General features: G+C 37.2%; 1 protein-coding gene across 3 annotated transcripts in view; it reads left to right on the plus strand.

Annotated features, from left to right (window-relative positions):
* The window catches only part of EPB41L4A (erythrocyte membrane protein band 4.1 like 4A), a 124,184-nt gene that overhangs the window by 87,476 nt on the left and 18,449 nt on the right, over nucleotides 1-18,259 (plus strand). For 2 of the 3 annotated variants that reach the window (XM_063295362.1, XM_063295361.1), the window contains 3 exons: nucleotides 7,358-7,479; nucleotides 14,641-14,731; nucleotides 17,047-17,130. In XM_063295362.1, the coding sequence (XP_063151432.1) occupies nucleotides 7,358-7,479; nucleotides 14,641-14,731; nucleotides 17,047-17,130 (297 nt within the window). Of the gene's footprint in view, nucleotides 1-6,090; nucleotides 6,294-7,357; nucleotides 7,480-14,640; nucleotides 14,732-17,046; nucleotides 17,131-18,259 lie in introns of those variants that run through there. The other variant, XM_063295363.1, reaches the window with a different exon arrangement.

Genomic DNA, 18,259 nt, shown 5'->3' on the forward strand with positions numbered 1-18,259 from the left:
CCCTCTGTGTCTTCATCTATTGAATTCTTCTGTCAAATTCCTCCTCCCTTCACTTGCTCATTGCTAATTTTATACAAAAAGAAACTACAACACAAGTAGGTAATCTGTATTCAAGTGTCTAATGCTTTGTTAATTCCCACTATACAATTTTTTTATTTGTATTTTTTATTTTTTTATTTTCTATCTTGCCTTTATTATTTTTATAAATAACTCAAGGCAGCGAACATACCTAACACTCCTTCCTCCTCCTATTTTCCCCACAACAACCCTGTGAGGTGAGTTGGGCTGAGAGAGAGTGACTGGCCCAAGGTCACCCAGCCAGCTTTCATGCCTAAGGCAGGACGAGAACTCTCAGTCTCCTGGTTTCTAGCCCGTTGCCTTAACCACTAGACCAACCTTTTTTTGTTGTTTATTCGTTCAGTCGCTTCCGACTCTTCGTGACTTCATGGACCAGCCCACTCCAGAGCTTCCTGTTGGTCAATGCCACCCCCAGCTTCCCCAAGGTCGAGTCTGTCACCTCTAGAATATCATCCATCCACCTTGCTCTTGGTCAGCCCCTCTTCCTTTTGCCCTCCACTATCCCTAGCATCAGCATCTTCTCCAGGGTGTCCTGTCTTCTCATTATGTGGCCAAAGTATTTCAGTTTTGCCTTTAATATCATTCCCTCAAGTGAGCAGTCTGGCTTTATTTCCTGGAGGATGGACTGGTTTGATCTTCTGGCAGTCCAAGGCACTCTCAGAATTTTCCTCCAACACCACAGTTCAAAAGCATCTATCTTCCTTTGCTCAGCCTTTCTTATGGTCCAGCTCTCGCAGCCATATGTTACTACGGGGAACACCATTGCTTTAACTATGCGGACCTTTGTTGTCAGTGTCCTTTACTTCAAGTAAAAGAACAAGTTACTTAAAAAGAGAATATAGTATAATTAGGTGTACTTTTCTTTCTTCCACAGAGTGAATGGCTGCCTGCCATTTGTTCTATGTAAAAAAAATGAAGCCGTATGCTGCAAAGCATGTATATTTAGCACAAATCTTACACTTTACGTATGATATTAAGTAGCCAGATCATACAGAGAAACACAGTGTATATGTGATACATAAATATGTACTTTATTGTCCCAACTGGGATGGGAGCTAACAGTACATAAAACTTAGGCATGTATTTTAGAATCTGTCCATGCTGACATTTTAAATCAGAATTTAATCACTTTTTTCAGATTGCATCTTGCCACTCAATCCTGTTTACTCAATTATGAGGGTAGGAAAGAAGAAGAGGCATGCTTCTTGTTAGCTGCCACAATCTATGTACCCCTATGTTTAGGCCACAGTAAATTAAAAAAATCCTGGGGGAATGAAATGCTGTAAAACTTGGCTAGATATAATATTTTCAAGTAATTAATCCTTTCTTATTAGAAGAAACTCATGTACTCCAAGTATACATGAAGAAAACAGTATACAGGCGTACAAACATTATCTCTCATCACCAAAAGAAAACTAAACTAAACAATATCCTTCTTCTGAAAATGGAATTAAGGGATGTCAAGTCTAATTCATGCTTGCTGGATAACTCAGGTTTAAATCAAATACAATACAAATGAAAAATGTATATGACAAATTATATATGTGTTAACCCATGGTATATAGTAATGTACATAAGTCTAAGGAATGTTTAAATACTTAGGAGAAATCCAATCTTTGTTTCTTAACTCTGTGTTGGCGTTCTATGGGTAAAAGAGAACTTGTCCCTGCTGAGCATATTCATAGGAGTCTCAGTATTTGCAGAGTATTTTTGTTCTCTTCTGTTTGTTTGTTTGTTTTTTACATGCATTGTAATTGCTTATTAGTTGTTAAATAAATCCACCTGGATGTTTTTTAGTCATTCTGTGGCAGATGTTGTGGCAACTGGGAATTATTGCCCAAAAATGTTAGATTTTGCAAGATGGATTCAAGAACAGAACTTGGCGAGTCCTTGAATTTGTTTTGTTGAAACTGAAAAATTGTTATCAGATCAGACATGCAACATTAGGGGGAAAAGCACATATTAGCAATAAAATGTTTCTTGTTCTAAAATGTTTTGTTAAAGTATTTTCAGAGCACATTGCTTGTCATTTGAATTCTGAAATTCTAATGTAAGTTTCCCTTACATTAAGAGTCTGAATCTTGGATCTCGGATTATAATTAACATTTTGTTAACTGTAATTTGTTGTATGTGGAGCTAATGAAACAGTATAGCTGTGCAGAATGTGGAAATCTGTTTGCTGTATCTGGTGTGAACACACTAACCAGAACTGAAGCAACTACACTTCTTGAGTATTGGCCACTTAGTCAAGTTCAGGGTTTTGTTTTTTGCATGTAAGGGTATCTAATAGATTGCTTTCCCAGGTCTGTTTTTTTTTTTACATGCCTGATTTGTGTACATGGTCTTAGACCAGGCTTTTAAACCTGCAGGCTGTAGGTGGCTCTTCAGCTCAATTTCTGTGGCCCACATAGCCTTTTTGCTTGCCTGGGCGATTTGAAGATTTTTTTGGGTGGAGGGGAGGTGGAGTCAGATAGGTAAACTACCCCCTTTCTTTTCCTTGGGTTTGCATTCCCTCAGCCCATCTAGCAGAAACCTCTGGTGCAAAGCAGGTGAGGAAAGCTTTTGAAAGGTGAGCCAGGCTGCCCAGCATCATCAGCTGGGGGTTCTGCTTGTGGACTCAGCCACCAGGCTAGAGATAGTCTGGCTAGCAGAGGTTGGAGGGAGAGGAGAAGGTGGTCATCACTTTCATCACTTTCTGCTCCTTTTGATGTGGAGCTGCAGGTACTGCCAGTAGCTTTACTGTTGAGAAAGGCAGCAGCAATGGCAGTGGCAGTCACTTCCCTGTGCAATCACAAGCGGAAGAGTGAGGTGAAATCACAATGAGTCCTCAGTGTTGGGTTGGCAGTAGTACATTACGTGCATGGCAGATATGGGTCACTTTGGCTGAACGCCTCTCTGGGTTCTCTTCCACCTACACCTTGGCAAAGAACAGCTGGGAGGAACAGCAAAAAGCATCATGCTTTGGTCCCCGTCCTTTACCCATTTCACACTTGGGCTTCACAGGAACAAAGCCTTCATATGAAAATATGCCGCCCTCCCCCAGAGAAAGATAAAAAGAAAAAAGAAAATTTGTGGCAACATCCAAAGCAGTCTTCCCCAAGCCTGAGTCATGGAAGGAGTAGAGTGGGACCAGGAGATTTGCCTTGGTGAATGGTACCTCAGTGTAGGTTGGAGTTGATGAAAGGAGCTGGTCAGAGGGCAGGTTGTTTCTGCAGTGCAAGAACTGGAAAGAACCTATTTGAGGCCACCATTGAAGTTAAGGAAGCAAAAGGACTGGTGATGGGAAGAAATAATGTGCTTGTTCCTGTTAGAAGACATTGGGGGGAAAGGAAATAAATGTGCCTTTCTTGGAAACTGAAGTTTCCCTTTGGGGGTCTCTCTGCAGCTGATAGTGTACAGCCTTTCTGGTGGTGCTGAGCTATCATAGCCAGCATGCCCCACCCTTGGCCAGACTGGTTGGAGCTGCCCGGAGTTGCAATTCTGCACCATAATGAGCTTCTTAGATTATAGATGTAAATGTGATTATTAAAAGCAAATGATAATTTAGCATCGTGGCCCCTTGGGTTAATGAATTAGTCCTTGTGCGGTCCTTGTAATCTGAGGTTGAGCCCCATGTCTTAGACAGTCATCTAACAATAATGCACGAGTGGGCCTTCTTTTCAGTAGAATTTCTTTGGAACTTTGCCCAGTATGTAGAAGGTGCTACTATAATGTGTTTTAAGTGACTGCTAAAGGCCTATCTTTTTACCCAAGCCAACCCTGTCTAAATTTTGTATTTCTTTCCCACTTTTCCCACTTTACAGATTTTTTTTCCAGTTAAATGCTTTGTATACCATTTTGAGATGTATTAGACACCGCCCAGAGTCCCCCTCCTTGGGGGGAGATGGGCGGTAATCGAAATTTGAATAATAAATAAATAAAATAAAATACAAATGAATTTAGTAATAAATTAAAACCTAAAAATAAGAAAATAATTATTGATGGCTGTTTCTTTTCCCTTCTTGCTTTTAAAAATTTATCTTGAAAATATTGAAAGGTTGACCCATTCCAAAGTTACCTCACTAGACTGGATCAATTTTGTTTTTACTTTTTTTTTTAGCAAGCATGCTATCTCTCCTTTATTATTTATGGATTAGATATTATACCACTATTGAATCTAAATATGAGTATATATTGCAATAAAGTGGGCATTTGGAATTGTTTAATTGTCTAGTTAACCCTTAATATTACCCTTAAATTGGATAAATACCCTGTTCTGGAAGTAAATGATAACGTAGATTAGTATAATTTTTAGTGGAATCTCTGTATATTTTATTCCAGTTTATTTTGTTGTTGTTGTTAATGAAGCAGCACTTACTTTGTGTAGTTTTTACAATTATTTAATACACATTTTAGTAAAAATAAATAGTCCAGGAAATCAGTATAGGAAGTAAAATGTGATCACATGATGAGGGCACTCATAGGAATGGTTTCTGTAGTTAGGCCCTACAAAAGAGGCATTTTGTGTAGATTTTCTGATAAGTCTCTTCCTAAGAGTAACTTCCTAAAAGTAATAAATGGGGAAAAAAGTAGAAGCATTAGGCAGATATAAGCTACCCCCAGAGATAAGGCAATCCCCCACTCTCCTGGCTTTCTGTAAGGGGCTCAAGACATGGCTGTGCCACCTTGCTGGGGTGAGAGGGGGAATAGTTCATCATGGGGGTGGCTGGAGCCCTGACGCGGCCCCAGGAAATTTTAACAAGACTGAGATTTCAGGTTTATATTTTATATTTTAGAGTTTTTATTATATTTGTATATTTATATTTTTATAATGTATCTTTTTAATTGATATTTAATTGCTATTGTTTTAAATTCTTTGTAAACCACCCAGAGTCATTTTTGAGATGGGCGGTATAAAAATACAATAAATAAATAAATAAAGTTTTTGAACAGAATTATGAATAATACAGGTAGTCCTCACTTAATGACCATAGTACGAACTGGAAAATTGGTTGTTAAGCGGTGCAGTTAAGTGAGTCACAAACTGACTGGACCCAATTTTATGACCATTTTTATGATGAATGTTAAGCGAATCCAGCATCCCTAATGGATGTTTTTGCTGGCAAACTGGCAAAAAAAGATGGCAAATCATGATCATGTGACCGCAGGATGCTGTAACTGGTCGTAAATGTGAGCTGGCTGCCAAGTGTCCAAATTGTGAACATGTGGCCGCAGGAGTAGTATGACTCTGCAGCAGTCATAAGTGCAAGTACAGGTGATAAAGCACTTTTTCCGAGGCCATCGTAACTTCAGACCATCGTTAAACGAATGGTCATTAAGCAAAGACTAACTGTATTGTGCAGCCAGCTCCATAAACAGGAATATGGGGACTTTGATTAAGATCCCCTAGATCAGCTGCTATTGAAGTCAAGTTAGAGCACCTTTAACCAGAAGTTAAAGGTAACACTTACTAATGAGCAGGGCAGTCCTTTGAAATGGGAAATGGAAAATCTAGGGTGAGAGAACTCTCCAGCAAGGTAGCAGGTTTTATTTTTTATTACCTCTTCCCTGATTCAAAAGCTTATTTTATTATAACAGGTTCACACTCATTGATTCAAATGGCAGGAAAATAAATGACTCCATTACTAGGTCTGGCACAGTTTTCTGTTGTTCCAGAACCACATCAGACGAACAGAGGACTTTGGATCCTATGGAGCCCCTTTCTCTCCCAACATGCTCCCTTTGAATTCTGTTTGGCATCAGAGGTTTACCAGAGCTGTGTGTTTATCTGTAGACACACAGAGAAAGCTTCTAAAGCCAAATCACCATTTCTGAAGGCAGATCTCTATATCTTAAACAAAAGATGATCTTTGAAAACATTCCTCTGGGACACACGTGGAGACCCCATATTCAATTTATCAGCCTAAATTTATTATTAGGAACTGGGAATTGGGGGTGGCATCAGCAGTTTGTCTTTCAGAATGAAGAGGAGCTGCACCTACTGATATTCCACTTGTATATCTTTTTGCCCAGCTGGATGGCACTACCTAGGTAACCTTGACTGATCTTGGTAGGCTGGACTAGGAAGTCAAGGAAAATTCTTGGAAGAAGGCAACAACAAACCATTTTTCTATTGGTGCCAAGAAAACTGCATAGTAATTGCTTCAGTCTGCTTTGCAACATGTTGATGTGGATACATAGTTGTGTGTAAAGACATAGTTGCCACTAGAAAGGAAAGCAAGGTAAGGGCAAAGTACTGTGAGAAATGAGGTTTGAATGTGGTGAAAATAAATTGCACTGATCGTGAAATTCACTTGACAAGGTTCCTAGGGTAGGTAGGTGGTTTCTACTGTTGGCAGCAGTCATGGTTTAGAATTCACCATTTTAGTGACCTGCTTGCAGTAATAGCTTGTGGTCCTGAGGCTACATGTCAGATTTTGAATGAACTTGGAAGACAGGCTTTTACCAAGGGACCAATTGTGGCATGAGCAAGTAAGCTTGAGATAGATTAAATAAGTGAGGCAGGGGACTTCATCTGGCTATTAAATAGTCACTGTTGGGTTGAGATTAGTTTCTTGGGCCTGAGAGGCTGACTAGGATGAAAGGGCTTTTTATCACAGTTATACAAATCAGCTTGGGGAGGACAATTGATTGCACTGTAGATGCTAACTTTAGTCTAAAGGCACTTTAAAGGCACCTTGTTCCATACAGCCTAATCTGCTTGGTTAGATTTTGAAAGCTGAATGGTAGTTGAAATCTTGTATTCCTCAAAATTTACAAGCAAGGCAAGCTTAATGGCAGAATAATCTGCCAATTCTAGTTGGTAAGGGATGGCAGTGAAGCTTCAATAAAATGTCTGTTTTTTTCAGGAATTACTGTTGGGAAATAGCTTATTTTATTTCTCTTCCTTCAAGGATAAAAGCACTTGATAGAAAAATACTTCTGAAAACTCTTTGTTATGGACATAGTAGTTGAGAAAAAGAAAAGGCTAAAGAAGCACAAAATATAAAATCAATGTGCTTTTTCAGTACAGCGTACAACACAAGCTGGAAATGTGAAAGGATGGAGGTACTTTATGTCAAACTGGGAAACTGTAAGAGTAACAGAAAGCATTATAATGGCAGGCCAGTTGGCCATATTTTTTGTTTTACTTGCTTGGCTCTCAGTGATACTTAGAAGTAAACTTTTAATTCAACTAAAATGCCCCTCCCCACTAGGTATACATTTCAGTGTTTTACTTTGTAGTTTTCAGTTGACTTACATATTAGTTGACTTATATATTATTTGTTGCATTTTCTAGTGGGAAGACAGCTATGCAAATGAATAAAGACATTTCTATCCAGCTTCCTCGACCTAACCAAACAGTTGAAAGAAGTCGTAGTAAGACCTATCCAAAAAGAACATCAAAAGCACAACAATTCGGTAAGAAATGTTATAGTTCTTGTTTGAATTAGAAACTCAGTGAAAGGTAACTGTACAGAGAAAAAGCTAAGAAATAAATCTTGTTGGATCAAATATAAAATTAGAAATAATTGACTTCTTGAAATCTATGCTAATACTCATTCAAATCATGCTGAATTTTCAGCACATGAGATTTGTAGGCACTTCTGAATGAGGACCTCTGGATTTAGCAATAACATAGGGGCTACTGACCTGCCTTCTCTCTAGTGCTGAGTTATTGCTATCTATGTTCTTACTAATCATATTAGAGCTGGTCTACACAATCAGTGGCCCACTGAATCAAATACAACTTTTATGTTTTATACTGTGGCATAATCTAGATAGCTACCAGATGGCAAATCAAAATGATCACCACCCTGATAGATTGACATATTGGCTTCATTGGTCATAAATAGTGCCCACTGGACTAATCAGGCCTATTCATTATCTGCATTTTTGCTTATTAAAACAGTATCAGTCTCGTAATTGTCTAAAGCACAAGCCTTCTCTTGTATAGGTTTCTGGGTTGTGCAAATTTGTGAAATATGAAAAGGTTTTAAAATGTTGCCAGTGGCATAAATCTAAACCATCTTCATAGTATGGAGGATTACACAGACCTTCCATGTCTTTTCAACAACAACAAAGCTTTCTGTTGTGATAGATAATCTCCTGGATTTTAAACCACTTTAGCATTAATGCTCAATCTTACTTTTTAATTGTATTTATATCCTGCCTTCAAGATGTTGATCATGGACTTGCCCCTTATTTATATTCTGTGACATGAGTTAGATTGAGAAAAAGTAACTGGCCCAAAGTTTTTAAATGAAGTATATAGTCAAGAATGACCTTGAGACTGTGAATTTTCTGATCACCATCCAGCATTCTAATCATTAATTCACAATGGCAATATTATTTGGCTGATGTTACTTAGTTCTTACTAAAACAATATTTGCCAAAGTAGCAGAGTATAGAATCCACTGAGTTGATTTAGCCATTCATAGTTCCATTATGAACTATGAATGGGAAAAGGGTCTTACACACTTGTATGTACAAATAGAGCTTAGTAGCCAGCTAGACCTAATCGAAATTTTTCCTTGGGATGTTCAAGTTAGCTCTGTTGCACCAGATGTATACCAAATTAATGGAGTAAATATATTTTATTAATGTGTTGGATGTTTTTAAAATGGTACAATAAGACTACTTTTGATGTAGTCTATATTATAAAATATATATGCCATTCAGTTCTTGGTAGAACTTAAGTTCTTAATAGAGCTTTGACAAGTGATTCTCAGTCTTGTAATATAATCCTTATTTGTATTGGCTGCTTTATATTTAATTGTTTAAAATAAATCATAGCCCTTTGGATCCTCTCCAGTTTCTTAATACTGACAATATGCAATTTATAAATTGTAGCCATTTATAAATTAAACCACAAGTATTTACGTAAATAAATGGAAAAATATTTCTTTGCAGCCACTTATAGTAATTTATAACTGTGGAAGTGAGAAAAGGATATTGCATCTTTGAATGAATTCTGAAGGGCTCTTGTTTTCTAATACTTAAACTTTATCAAACTGTAAAGAAAATAAAGCCTGTTTTTATGCTATTTAAGATGTCTCATTTACCAAATTCTTTTATTTTTGTACTTAATAAAACAATATTTGTCTTCTACTGAAAATAGTGGAGAATTGAATCCATTTAGTTGTTTCTGCCATTTAGTGCATTCTGTGAATAGTTTGTTAAAATATTAAATTAAAGCTGATTTCTCTTGGTAGAGCTACTCCAGATGATTGACTGTAACTCCCCTCACTTCTGATGAATGATTTTGCTGGCTAAGCTTTTTGGGAGTCAGAATCTAGCTATGTCTAGAGGGCAAAAATTCGTCTATCCCAACACTACAGAATCATTTTAGTTTTTTTAAAAGAAACTAGTGAAATTATTCAAAGACCTCAAGCTAAAGTAACATAGTTTTTCCAATTTTTAAAGTAAAATACATTTATTTTCCTTTTCTATGGAATAAAATCAAGCATGTCTCTTTAAACAGAATTTTTAATACGCCTGATTCTATTATGTATCTAATGAAATTATTATTAATATTTACTATTTTTACTCAGTATGAGATTGTATTAAAATACAGAGCAAGAGTATTGCTCTGGGAGACGAGGGAACAGCCATCTTGCTCAAACCACAGTCTGCACCTTTGAGAGGACACTGGGTTCACATACTTCCTTCTCACTTTTGGAAATTGCTTGTTAACTGCTTTTCAGCTATTAGAAGCCTTTGTATCAACAAGTCTGACAACACTGAGTGAGTTTCCCTTCAATCCTTAGCAAAAAAAAAATTAAACTACAAGTTTAAGAACTTTAAAAATGTATTTTTGTGATAAACAATAAAAGAATGATTAAAACTTTGTTTTTAGAAAATTACAAACAGACTAGGTGTACAGATAAATTTGAAATAAGATTTTGGAATTAATTATACAAAATCCTTCCCGTGGGAAAATGCTTTCGTTTTGAATTCTCTTTAAAAACCACGTAATATAATTTTAAAAATTGGACACAAAGGGAACTAAAGATTACAATTAAAGGAGAAGAACACATAAACTCGATTTCCAATTACAGAATGCAGCAAAATATTCTAACATTGGACATATTGAAGGCTATTTTTGAAACATGGACTCAGAAGTTAATAGCAACAACAGAGACATCTGTGTCTATGGAGAGACTGTGTCTAAAAGATGTTACAAAACAGGAACAAGTTTTAGCTGACAAGATCAAGACTGAGTTGAAAGTGGATTAACAAATGACAGGCTACAAGAATGACATGGAGAAAGATATTACACTGAACATACAAAAGAAACCAGCTGATGTTTTAATAATTAAATGGGATATAGATTTTATAGTAGATTTTATTATATTTATATTTTTATTGTATTTTGTGATTGTAATAGTTTTATATTATAATCTTGTTTTATTGTAAGCCACCCAGAGTCCCCCCATTGGGGAGAGATGGGTGGTGAATAAATTTATAAAATAAACAAACAAACAAACATACATACATACATACACATACATACATACATACACATACACATGCAAACAATAAATCAAGAGAGTGACCTGGATAGTTTTCCTATATTGGATTTACAAAAGAGGCTTGTTAAAGCTTTGAAGAATCTCATGAGAAGAGATAAAGAAAAAATGAAAAGAAATCAAGTTCTACAACATTATTTGAATGGATGAAAGATTAAGATCGTTAGAAGTAAAAGGAAGGAATGTTGGTTTATTTGATCAAGATTAATATAAATATGTTATTTCTGGTAACCTTTAATGGACTTTTGCTGACACCAAGACTGAAATGACAATGCTTTATGGATTTGTTTATAGATGAGAGATGAGATATGAGAAGAAGAGATAATTTGCTGTATTTTAAGAGGAGGTGATAAGTTACTAAAATTGTTTATACTTGTGGTGGAGGTTTGAAGTCACTTCTTTATATATTTCTTTTCTTTTTCTTTACTATATTCTTACTTTTTCTCTTTCTCTTCCTTTTTTTTGTTTTCTGCACCTTCTACCTTTTTTTCTTTTAATAAAATTACTATACAAACAAATTCTTTAAGTTTGTACAGGTAGTCCTCGAGTTACAGCCATTCGTTCAGCAACCGTTTGAAGTTACAGTGGCACTGAATGCATGGTACTTATACCTGGTCCCCAAACTTACAGCCATTGCAGTGACCCTGCGGTCACATGGTCAAAATTCATGTGCTAGGCAGCCCACCCACACTTATGACTGCAGGGGTGCAACTCCCCCCCCACCTATCTTCCCCGAGTTCAAAGGGAGGCAGTCCCTTACCTTACTGAGGCTCGGGGGGCTGGGAGAGACTGAGCTGGGAATGACTTGGGTTGGGGTGGGTCCTTGTTTAACAACTGCTGGGATTCAGTTAATGACGGCAATAGGGAGTGCTGGGATTGCCATCGCTAAGCAATGTAGTCACGTGATGTTTTGCCTAACAACCCCATTGCTTAGTGATGAAAATTCTGGTCCCAATTACTTTCGTAACTCAAGGACTACCTGTATTCCTGTAGCGTTGTTTTCCAGATGCAAAGATGTCCTTGCCCTTTGCTGAACTGTTCGTTGTATTCAAGTAGTTAATAATACCATCGCTGTCTTTAGGATAACTACTTTTTCCAGACCAAAAGTTAACAGACTTAGGTCTTGCAGGTTCCACTGTGAGTTTGATTAGAATTCTGAGGTCTGTCAACAAAAACCATGGCAAACCTAGAAACTGACACCAAGAAGTAAGGGATAGGTGCATTGGTGATTGTCCACAGCCCAGGGATTTGTGATTACTATAGGAACCAAACTTAAAAAAACGAACACTCTTCCTTGAGTTTTATGATTGTGAGGAGGACTTTTTTTAATCTTTTGCTACTATTAGACCATTGGGAAGATTGCAAATGGTGATTACATGACCATGGGACGCTGCAGCCATCTTAAGTGCGAGCTGGTTGCCAAGCTCCCAGATCGCAATCACCCGACCATGGGGGTGCTGGGGTGTCCAGAGCTTTGAGGACCAGTCATAAATGCCACTCATTCAGTGCCACTGTAACTTCAAATGGTTGCTGAATGAGTGGTTGTTAACCAAGGACTACCTGTACTTTTCCAGATTGAATAAAACCCTTTAATTTGACTTTCTTTCTAAAAAAAACACCTAATTTGCATTTTGCTTTTTGGATGATAATACAACAGCAGCCATTATTTAGGTGCAGCTCCTTTTTTTCATTTGTATGATAATAGGTGTATTTCTATAGCTGGTAATGCTGTATTTTTAAATGATAACCATTTAAATGTAATGTTTAACCATTTTACTGCAAAGGTGGGCACTTGGTGACATGGGTTACGTGCAGAGAAATTTAGCAGCAAAATAGATCAATTCTGTCAGCACCAAAAAGGGAAAAAAAGTAGTAAGAATCTCTCAAATGATCTGGCCAACTAGTTGGCTGTTCCAAAGTCAGTTCAGTCACTGACTTTTCAGCATAATGTAAAAAGCTGGGCTGGTGGGGCTAAGTACTTTCTTTATTAAGCAAAATTAATTTTTTGAAAAAAAAATCAAGTTTTAAGAAAACAAATAGGACTTACACGAATGTAGTATATTTATTTATTTATTTATTTTCTATCCCGCCTTTATTATTTTCTATAAATAACTCAAGGTGGTGAACATACCTAATACTCCTTCCTCCTCCTGTTTTCCCCACCATAACAACCCTGTGAGGTGAGTTGGGCTGAGAGAGTGTGACTGGCCCAGGGTCACCCAGCCAGCTTTCGTGCTGCTTGTACCACGGGTGCTCCTGTACAGGGCTGTAGTTAATCAGTATGTCTAAGAAATACATTTTCCTCCATCACAAAACCTCTTAGACCAGTTTTCTTTTCCAACCAATAATCATGCTTGGGTTTTCAAATTGGGCTAAGACATTTGTTTCATTTTAGCTTAGCATATTGTACAAACACAGCCAATTAAATAAGCTATGGCTTTGGTAATGCATTAAAATACAGGTAGTCCTCACTTAATGGCTACAATTGGGCCCAGCATTTTGGTTGCTAAGCAAAGCAGTCGTTAGGTGAATCTGGCCCAATTTTATGACTTTTTTTGTGGCGGTTGTTAAGCGAATCACACAGTTGCCCATTGATTTTGCTTGCCAGAAGCTGGCTGGGAAGGGTGAAAATGGCGATCACATACCCACGGGACACTGCAAAGGTCGTAAATGCAAACCAGTTGCCAAGCGCCCAAACCATGATCATGTGATGGTGGGGATGCTGCAATGGTCCTAAGTGTAAGGACCTGTTATAAGTTGGTTTTTCCAGCACCGTCGTAAGTCTGAACCACCACTAAACGAATGGTTGTTAAGTGAGGACTACTTGTAGCCACTTTCTGGCTTTGGACCACCTTGATTTCTACTTTCAGGATTTTATTTTTGATAACTTTGGAGATTTAGGTACTTCTGCAAATCTTGGACTGTATGTCTTAATACCTTCTTTGATTATTTCTGAGGTAGCCAGATAATCCTATGGATCTCCTGGCTAGAGCACATCCATTTTTGTCATATTCTTCATTTATTTGTTTATTGAAATGTATTGGCTGCCCAACTCTAGTGGGCTCTATTTCTATTGCAACTCCATGTGATAATTGGTTTTAGTATCTATGTGGGTTTTTAGTAATTAATCACTTTGGACAACTTACCTACCAAATGTCTTATCCTGAAATATCTACTTTCTACTTAGTTTCTGGAAATTTATGTACAACTTTTTCATATACATGCCTCCTTGAAATGACTCTGAGTATTTACTAAATAACTTTTTGAAACTATATTGAGTGAAGTCCTTTTCTTCATGATCCAGAAACGTAGGCAACCTGATACCTTCTAACTATCTTGAGCTGCTAGTGGGAACTTATCTGGGAGATTCATTCTGATAGTAGAAGGATGTTTTAATGCAATATTAGCAACTCTGCTTAATATAGTTTGTTTGTTATACAGTATAGCTGTGTTGTGAATTATTTCAGCACAATACTCTACAGGGCTGAAACAAGCTCCAGAACATTACCATGTGTTAAGTTTAAGGAATGTGGAACATTATGCACATAAAAACCTTCTACGTAGTGTTTACAATTATGTGTTCAGAAATCTGAACACAGTAGATTTTTAAAATCTACTTCAAATCTTTACATATTCAGTTATCATGTCATCTTTATCTTTTCCCTATTGTTACAATGCTGAAGTGTTTGGTTTATAGATTCTACTTTCCTGTTGGAAGGATTGTTTCTTATCTGAGAAAAGGAAAAGATTATATTGTATAAGAATACTGAGTATTTAAGGTTTTTTCTATTGAAGTATTACATAGCAGAGAAAAGGCTATCTTTGCTGGTATTTTTGAAATATCAACATTTTAGATTTTAATTGAGCAACCATTGTTCTGGGTATTTTGAGATCATTGCATAACAAACTTGTAACAGTCATGGTCTTCAGAGATTGAGGATGTAATTAAATAAAAATGTACAGAAAAGAAAAGATATACCCAAAAGTGCAAGAGAATGCTAACCATTTCTAACATTAGACATTTTCTTTTTTCTTTTTTTTTCCACTTCAGGGTCACATTGTACAAACCAGGTTATTACGCACAGAGAAACTGGGGAAATTGAAGGAAGAGCCAAAATTATTGCTCCATCACCAATTAAAAGGTAATGATAAAAGGACTGAAAAAACTTGGTATCATCAGCATCTGGAAATCTAAAGTAAAAGAATTATGACCTGTTGATCTCTTTTTAATAAGAATGAACTAGATGTTAGGCTTAACATATAGATTTTTTTGGATTTAGAAAATCTGTGAGGGGTTTTAATAGACATACTGGATGCTCATGAATAAAACTAAAATAATTATCTTAATTATAATCAGCAAAATAAGAGTTATGGTATAGTAACAGAATTAATGAAAGAAGAAATGGGATGAAATTTGGCTTTTTGTTTACTATTCAATTCCTATGGCCACTAATTTGTAAAACAGCTGGCAACCTTTGTATATACTTTACAGTGAAGTCACAAATCAGATTTCTTTATGTAACCATAGAATTTCACACAGTTATTTCTCTAAGTAAATAATTCTTTGGGAATTTTGTTTGGCTGAAGATCATTTGGGGCTTTCAGCATGATATATAATATTGTGGAATAATATAAGAGCAAGAATGAGAGAATTTATGTTTGCTTTCAGGAAGGGTTCCAGGAAGCAGGCAAAGTTATATCAGAAAAAATTCCATTCGGTTTAGGAAAAAAATAGGAAATAGAAATAGTCAGGTATGATGGAGAAAGAGTACAGGTGATTCTGTCTGCCTTGAAGGAGTGGGTGATATGCCCTGCCTTCAAGAAGCAGTGACTAGACCCAACAGTGCTGGATGATTTTTGTCCAGTCTCCAATCTTCTTCCCTTTTCAATGAAGGTTGTTGAGAAAGTGGATGGATAGCATCTTCTTCAGAATCCCTGGAGGAAGTGGTTATCTGGATCTTTTCCAGCTGGGTTTCAGGCCCGGAGGTAGTATGGAGGTGATATTGATTGCACTTGTCAATGACATCAGGAGAGCCAGAACAGTGGTGGTGCAACTCTCTTGGTTCTCTCAGCAACCTTCAAGACCATTGATCATGGTTATCCTTCTAGACTGATTGTGCGGATTTGGAATAGGAAACACAGTTTCCTGTTTCTGCAATTGATTCCATTGGTATTGACAGGGAGGGAGAGGTCCAGCCTGAGGTCCAACTTGTGAAAAGTCACAGAGTGAAGTGCTCTCACCCTCCTGTTTAACATCTACATGAAGAAATTTGAGGTCCCTCTGGACTCAGCTCCTGTTCAAAATGCAGATGACAGCTGTGGTCAAGGGGTTTTTGCCTAGATTCATCTGGAGTGCCATTTGTGCCATTTCCTAACCAGGTATCCCTTCTCATAGTCATATACCTTAGTCACTTCACTTGTGAACGATTGCAATGTACTTTACATAGAGATGTCCTTGATGATCACTTGGAAGCTGCAGCTGGTCCAGAAGGCAGCAGCACACGCAGTTTTGGGTGCATCTCAGTAGACTCATGTAACAGCTCTGCTATGTGAGCTGCGCTGGTTACCAGTAAGCTTCTGGATGCAGTTCAAGGTATTGGGTGTGACCTATACAGCCCTGATATTTTTGTTCTGATATTTTTTATCCATCCATGGAAATCCATGCTTGGATAAGTTTCGTATCACTTGGAAACTCTGGGCAATAGAGCTTTCCTTGATTATTAGCAAATTGGTGTCATCTTGTGTTTTGTGCAGAATTTTTTGTTTTAAATTTCATCTGTGTATTTTTCCTGGGGGAGATTCAGTGATGACTGTGGGATTTCTCTCTGCCCCACATGCTGGGTTAGAGAGGAGGATGCTAGGTAAAGGGACCTAGAATCTAGTAAAGCCTGGCCTGATAAGAGGGAATCAGTGCTTTGCCTGAATGAATAGACTTATACTTACAGAGATAAGAAAGCTATTTTAGTCAATTCTTTGTGTTTCTGCGTGTCTATATATGGATGCACAACGTAGCTCCAGATGCATAGCTTTCAATTCCAACTACTGACAATAGTCTAGATTGGATTATATTTATGTAGCCTATTGTGTGGAAGAGAGTATCTGCTCACCTAGCCTATCTCACTACTTCATCAAAATTCTTAAAGAATACAATGACAAAGTCTTCAGAGATGACTTAAACACATTAAAAACTTACATGTAGGATCGATAGATTGCATTGGTTGTTCTGTTTTCCTCTGATGTATGGTATGGAAAAGCACAGATAATATTCTGTATCACTTGAACAAAGAGAGCAATATCAAATGCCCGATGATTCAGTCCCCAAGATAATTGTGGCAAAAGTACTACATCATGAAAATTCTTTAGAAATAATTGTTTGAGCTTGTCGTGTGAAATTTATGCTTGCTTATTTCCACAAGTTGATAGTTCTAAATTAAATTTGCTTTTTTGTGCTTACCAGTTTTAAAAAGTCAAGAAATGAAAGCAGCCCAGAAACTCAAAGAAGTAAAACCAGTGCACCATGGGAAGAAAACTGTCCTCAGAGGTAAGCCTGTGCTTAGAACAGAATGCACACATGGTATCAGAACTGATTTATTTGCAGGCATCTATGTGCTATAATGCTACGTCAAAATCTGCTTAGCTTAACCATTGATTGTTTGCACCCATACTAAATCCAAACTGAAAGGATTGCTTGATGTTAGTTGACAGGTCCTGATTTGCTTCAGCCAATTGTTGTCTGAACCTGGAAACAAAATCACTTTTTCCTTGTTTCTGCATTGTCCAACTTCTCAGGTTTGAACTGCTCTTGAATTTCCCCAAACAATAATCTCTGGCATTCTTCCTGGCAATGAGTCTTTAGCAATGCAACTCCTCCCTTATCTAGAGTTCTTCCCATACCAGAGTGCCTATATCTTTTGCGATTGTTTTTGCAAGGAGAAAGGGGGAAAATGCCTGTGTTGTTAGGAAATCTCAGTAAGCATTGTGTTTTAAATAGGATTTCCTGATGGTTGCACCCACATAGTGCAAAATAATACACTGTGAAGAGAATAAAAGATTAATACTGAAGATAGATTATTTATGGTTCCACTAATCCCCACCCCAGTTAAATGTTTTTTTTTTCCATTTCTACTGCTGGATGAGTTCTCTGCAGTTAGTTTTGATTAAGAAAGGAAGCTTGTACAAAGAAGTACCTGTGGCAGAGCAAAAACAATCCACATTTCATAAGAAATCATGATTATTGCAAACTTGGTTTCTTGAACCATTTACAAACTTTGTTAAACAAAGAGCCAGTTTGGTCTAGTGGTTAAGGCAATGGGCTAGAAACCAGGAGGCTGTGAATTCTACTCCCGCCTTAGGCATGAAAGCTGGCTGGATGACCCTGGGCCAGTCACTCCCTCTCAGCCCAACTCATCTCACAGGGTTGTTGTTGTGGGGAAAATAGGAGGAGGAAGGGGTATTAGGTATGTTCACCGCCTTGAGTTATTTATGAAAATAATAAACGTGGGAAATAAATAAATAAATAAAAAAAACAAGTCTTGGCTTAGTGTTACATCCAAAGACATGTTAGCTAAATGTTGATGATACAGTAGAAATGGAGGTTATGGTAACCAAAAGGAAGTTCTCTGAATGATAGAAGTGCCTTGCTATTTAGTAAGAGCCATAGGTTGGGAGAA

Source organism: Candoia aspera, chromosome 2 (genome assembly GCF_035149785.1).
Source record: "Candoia aspera isolate rCanAsp1 chromosome 2, rCanAsp1.hap2, whole genome shotgun sequence".
Classification (NCBI taxonomy): Eukaryota; Metazoa; Chordata; class Lepidosauria; order Squamata; family Boidae; genus Candoia; species Candoia aspera.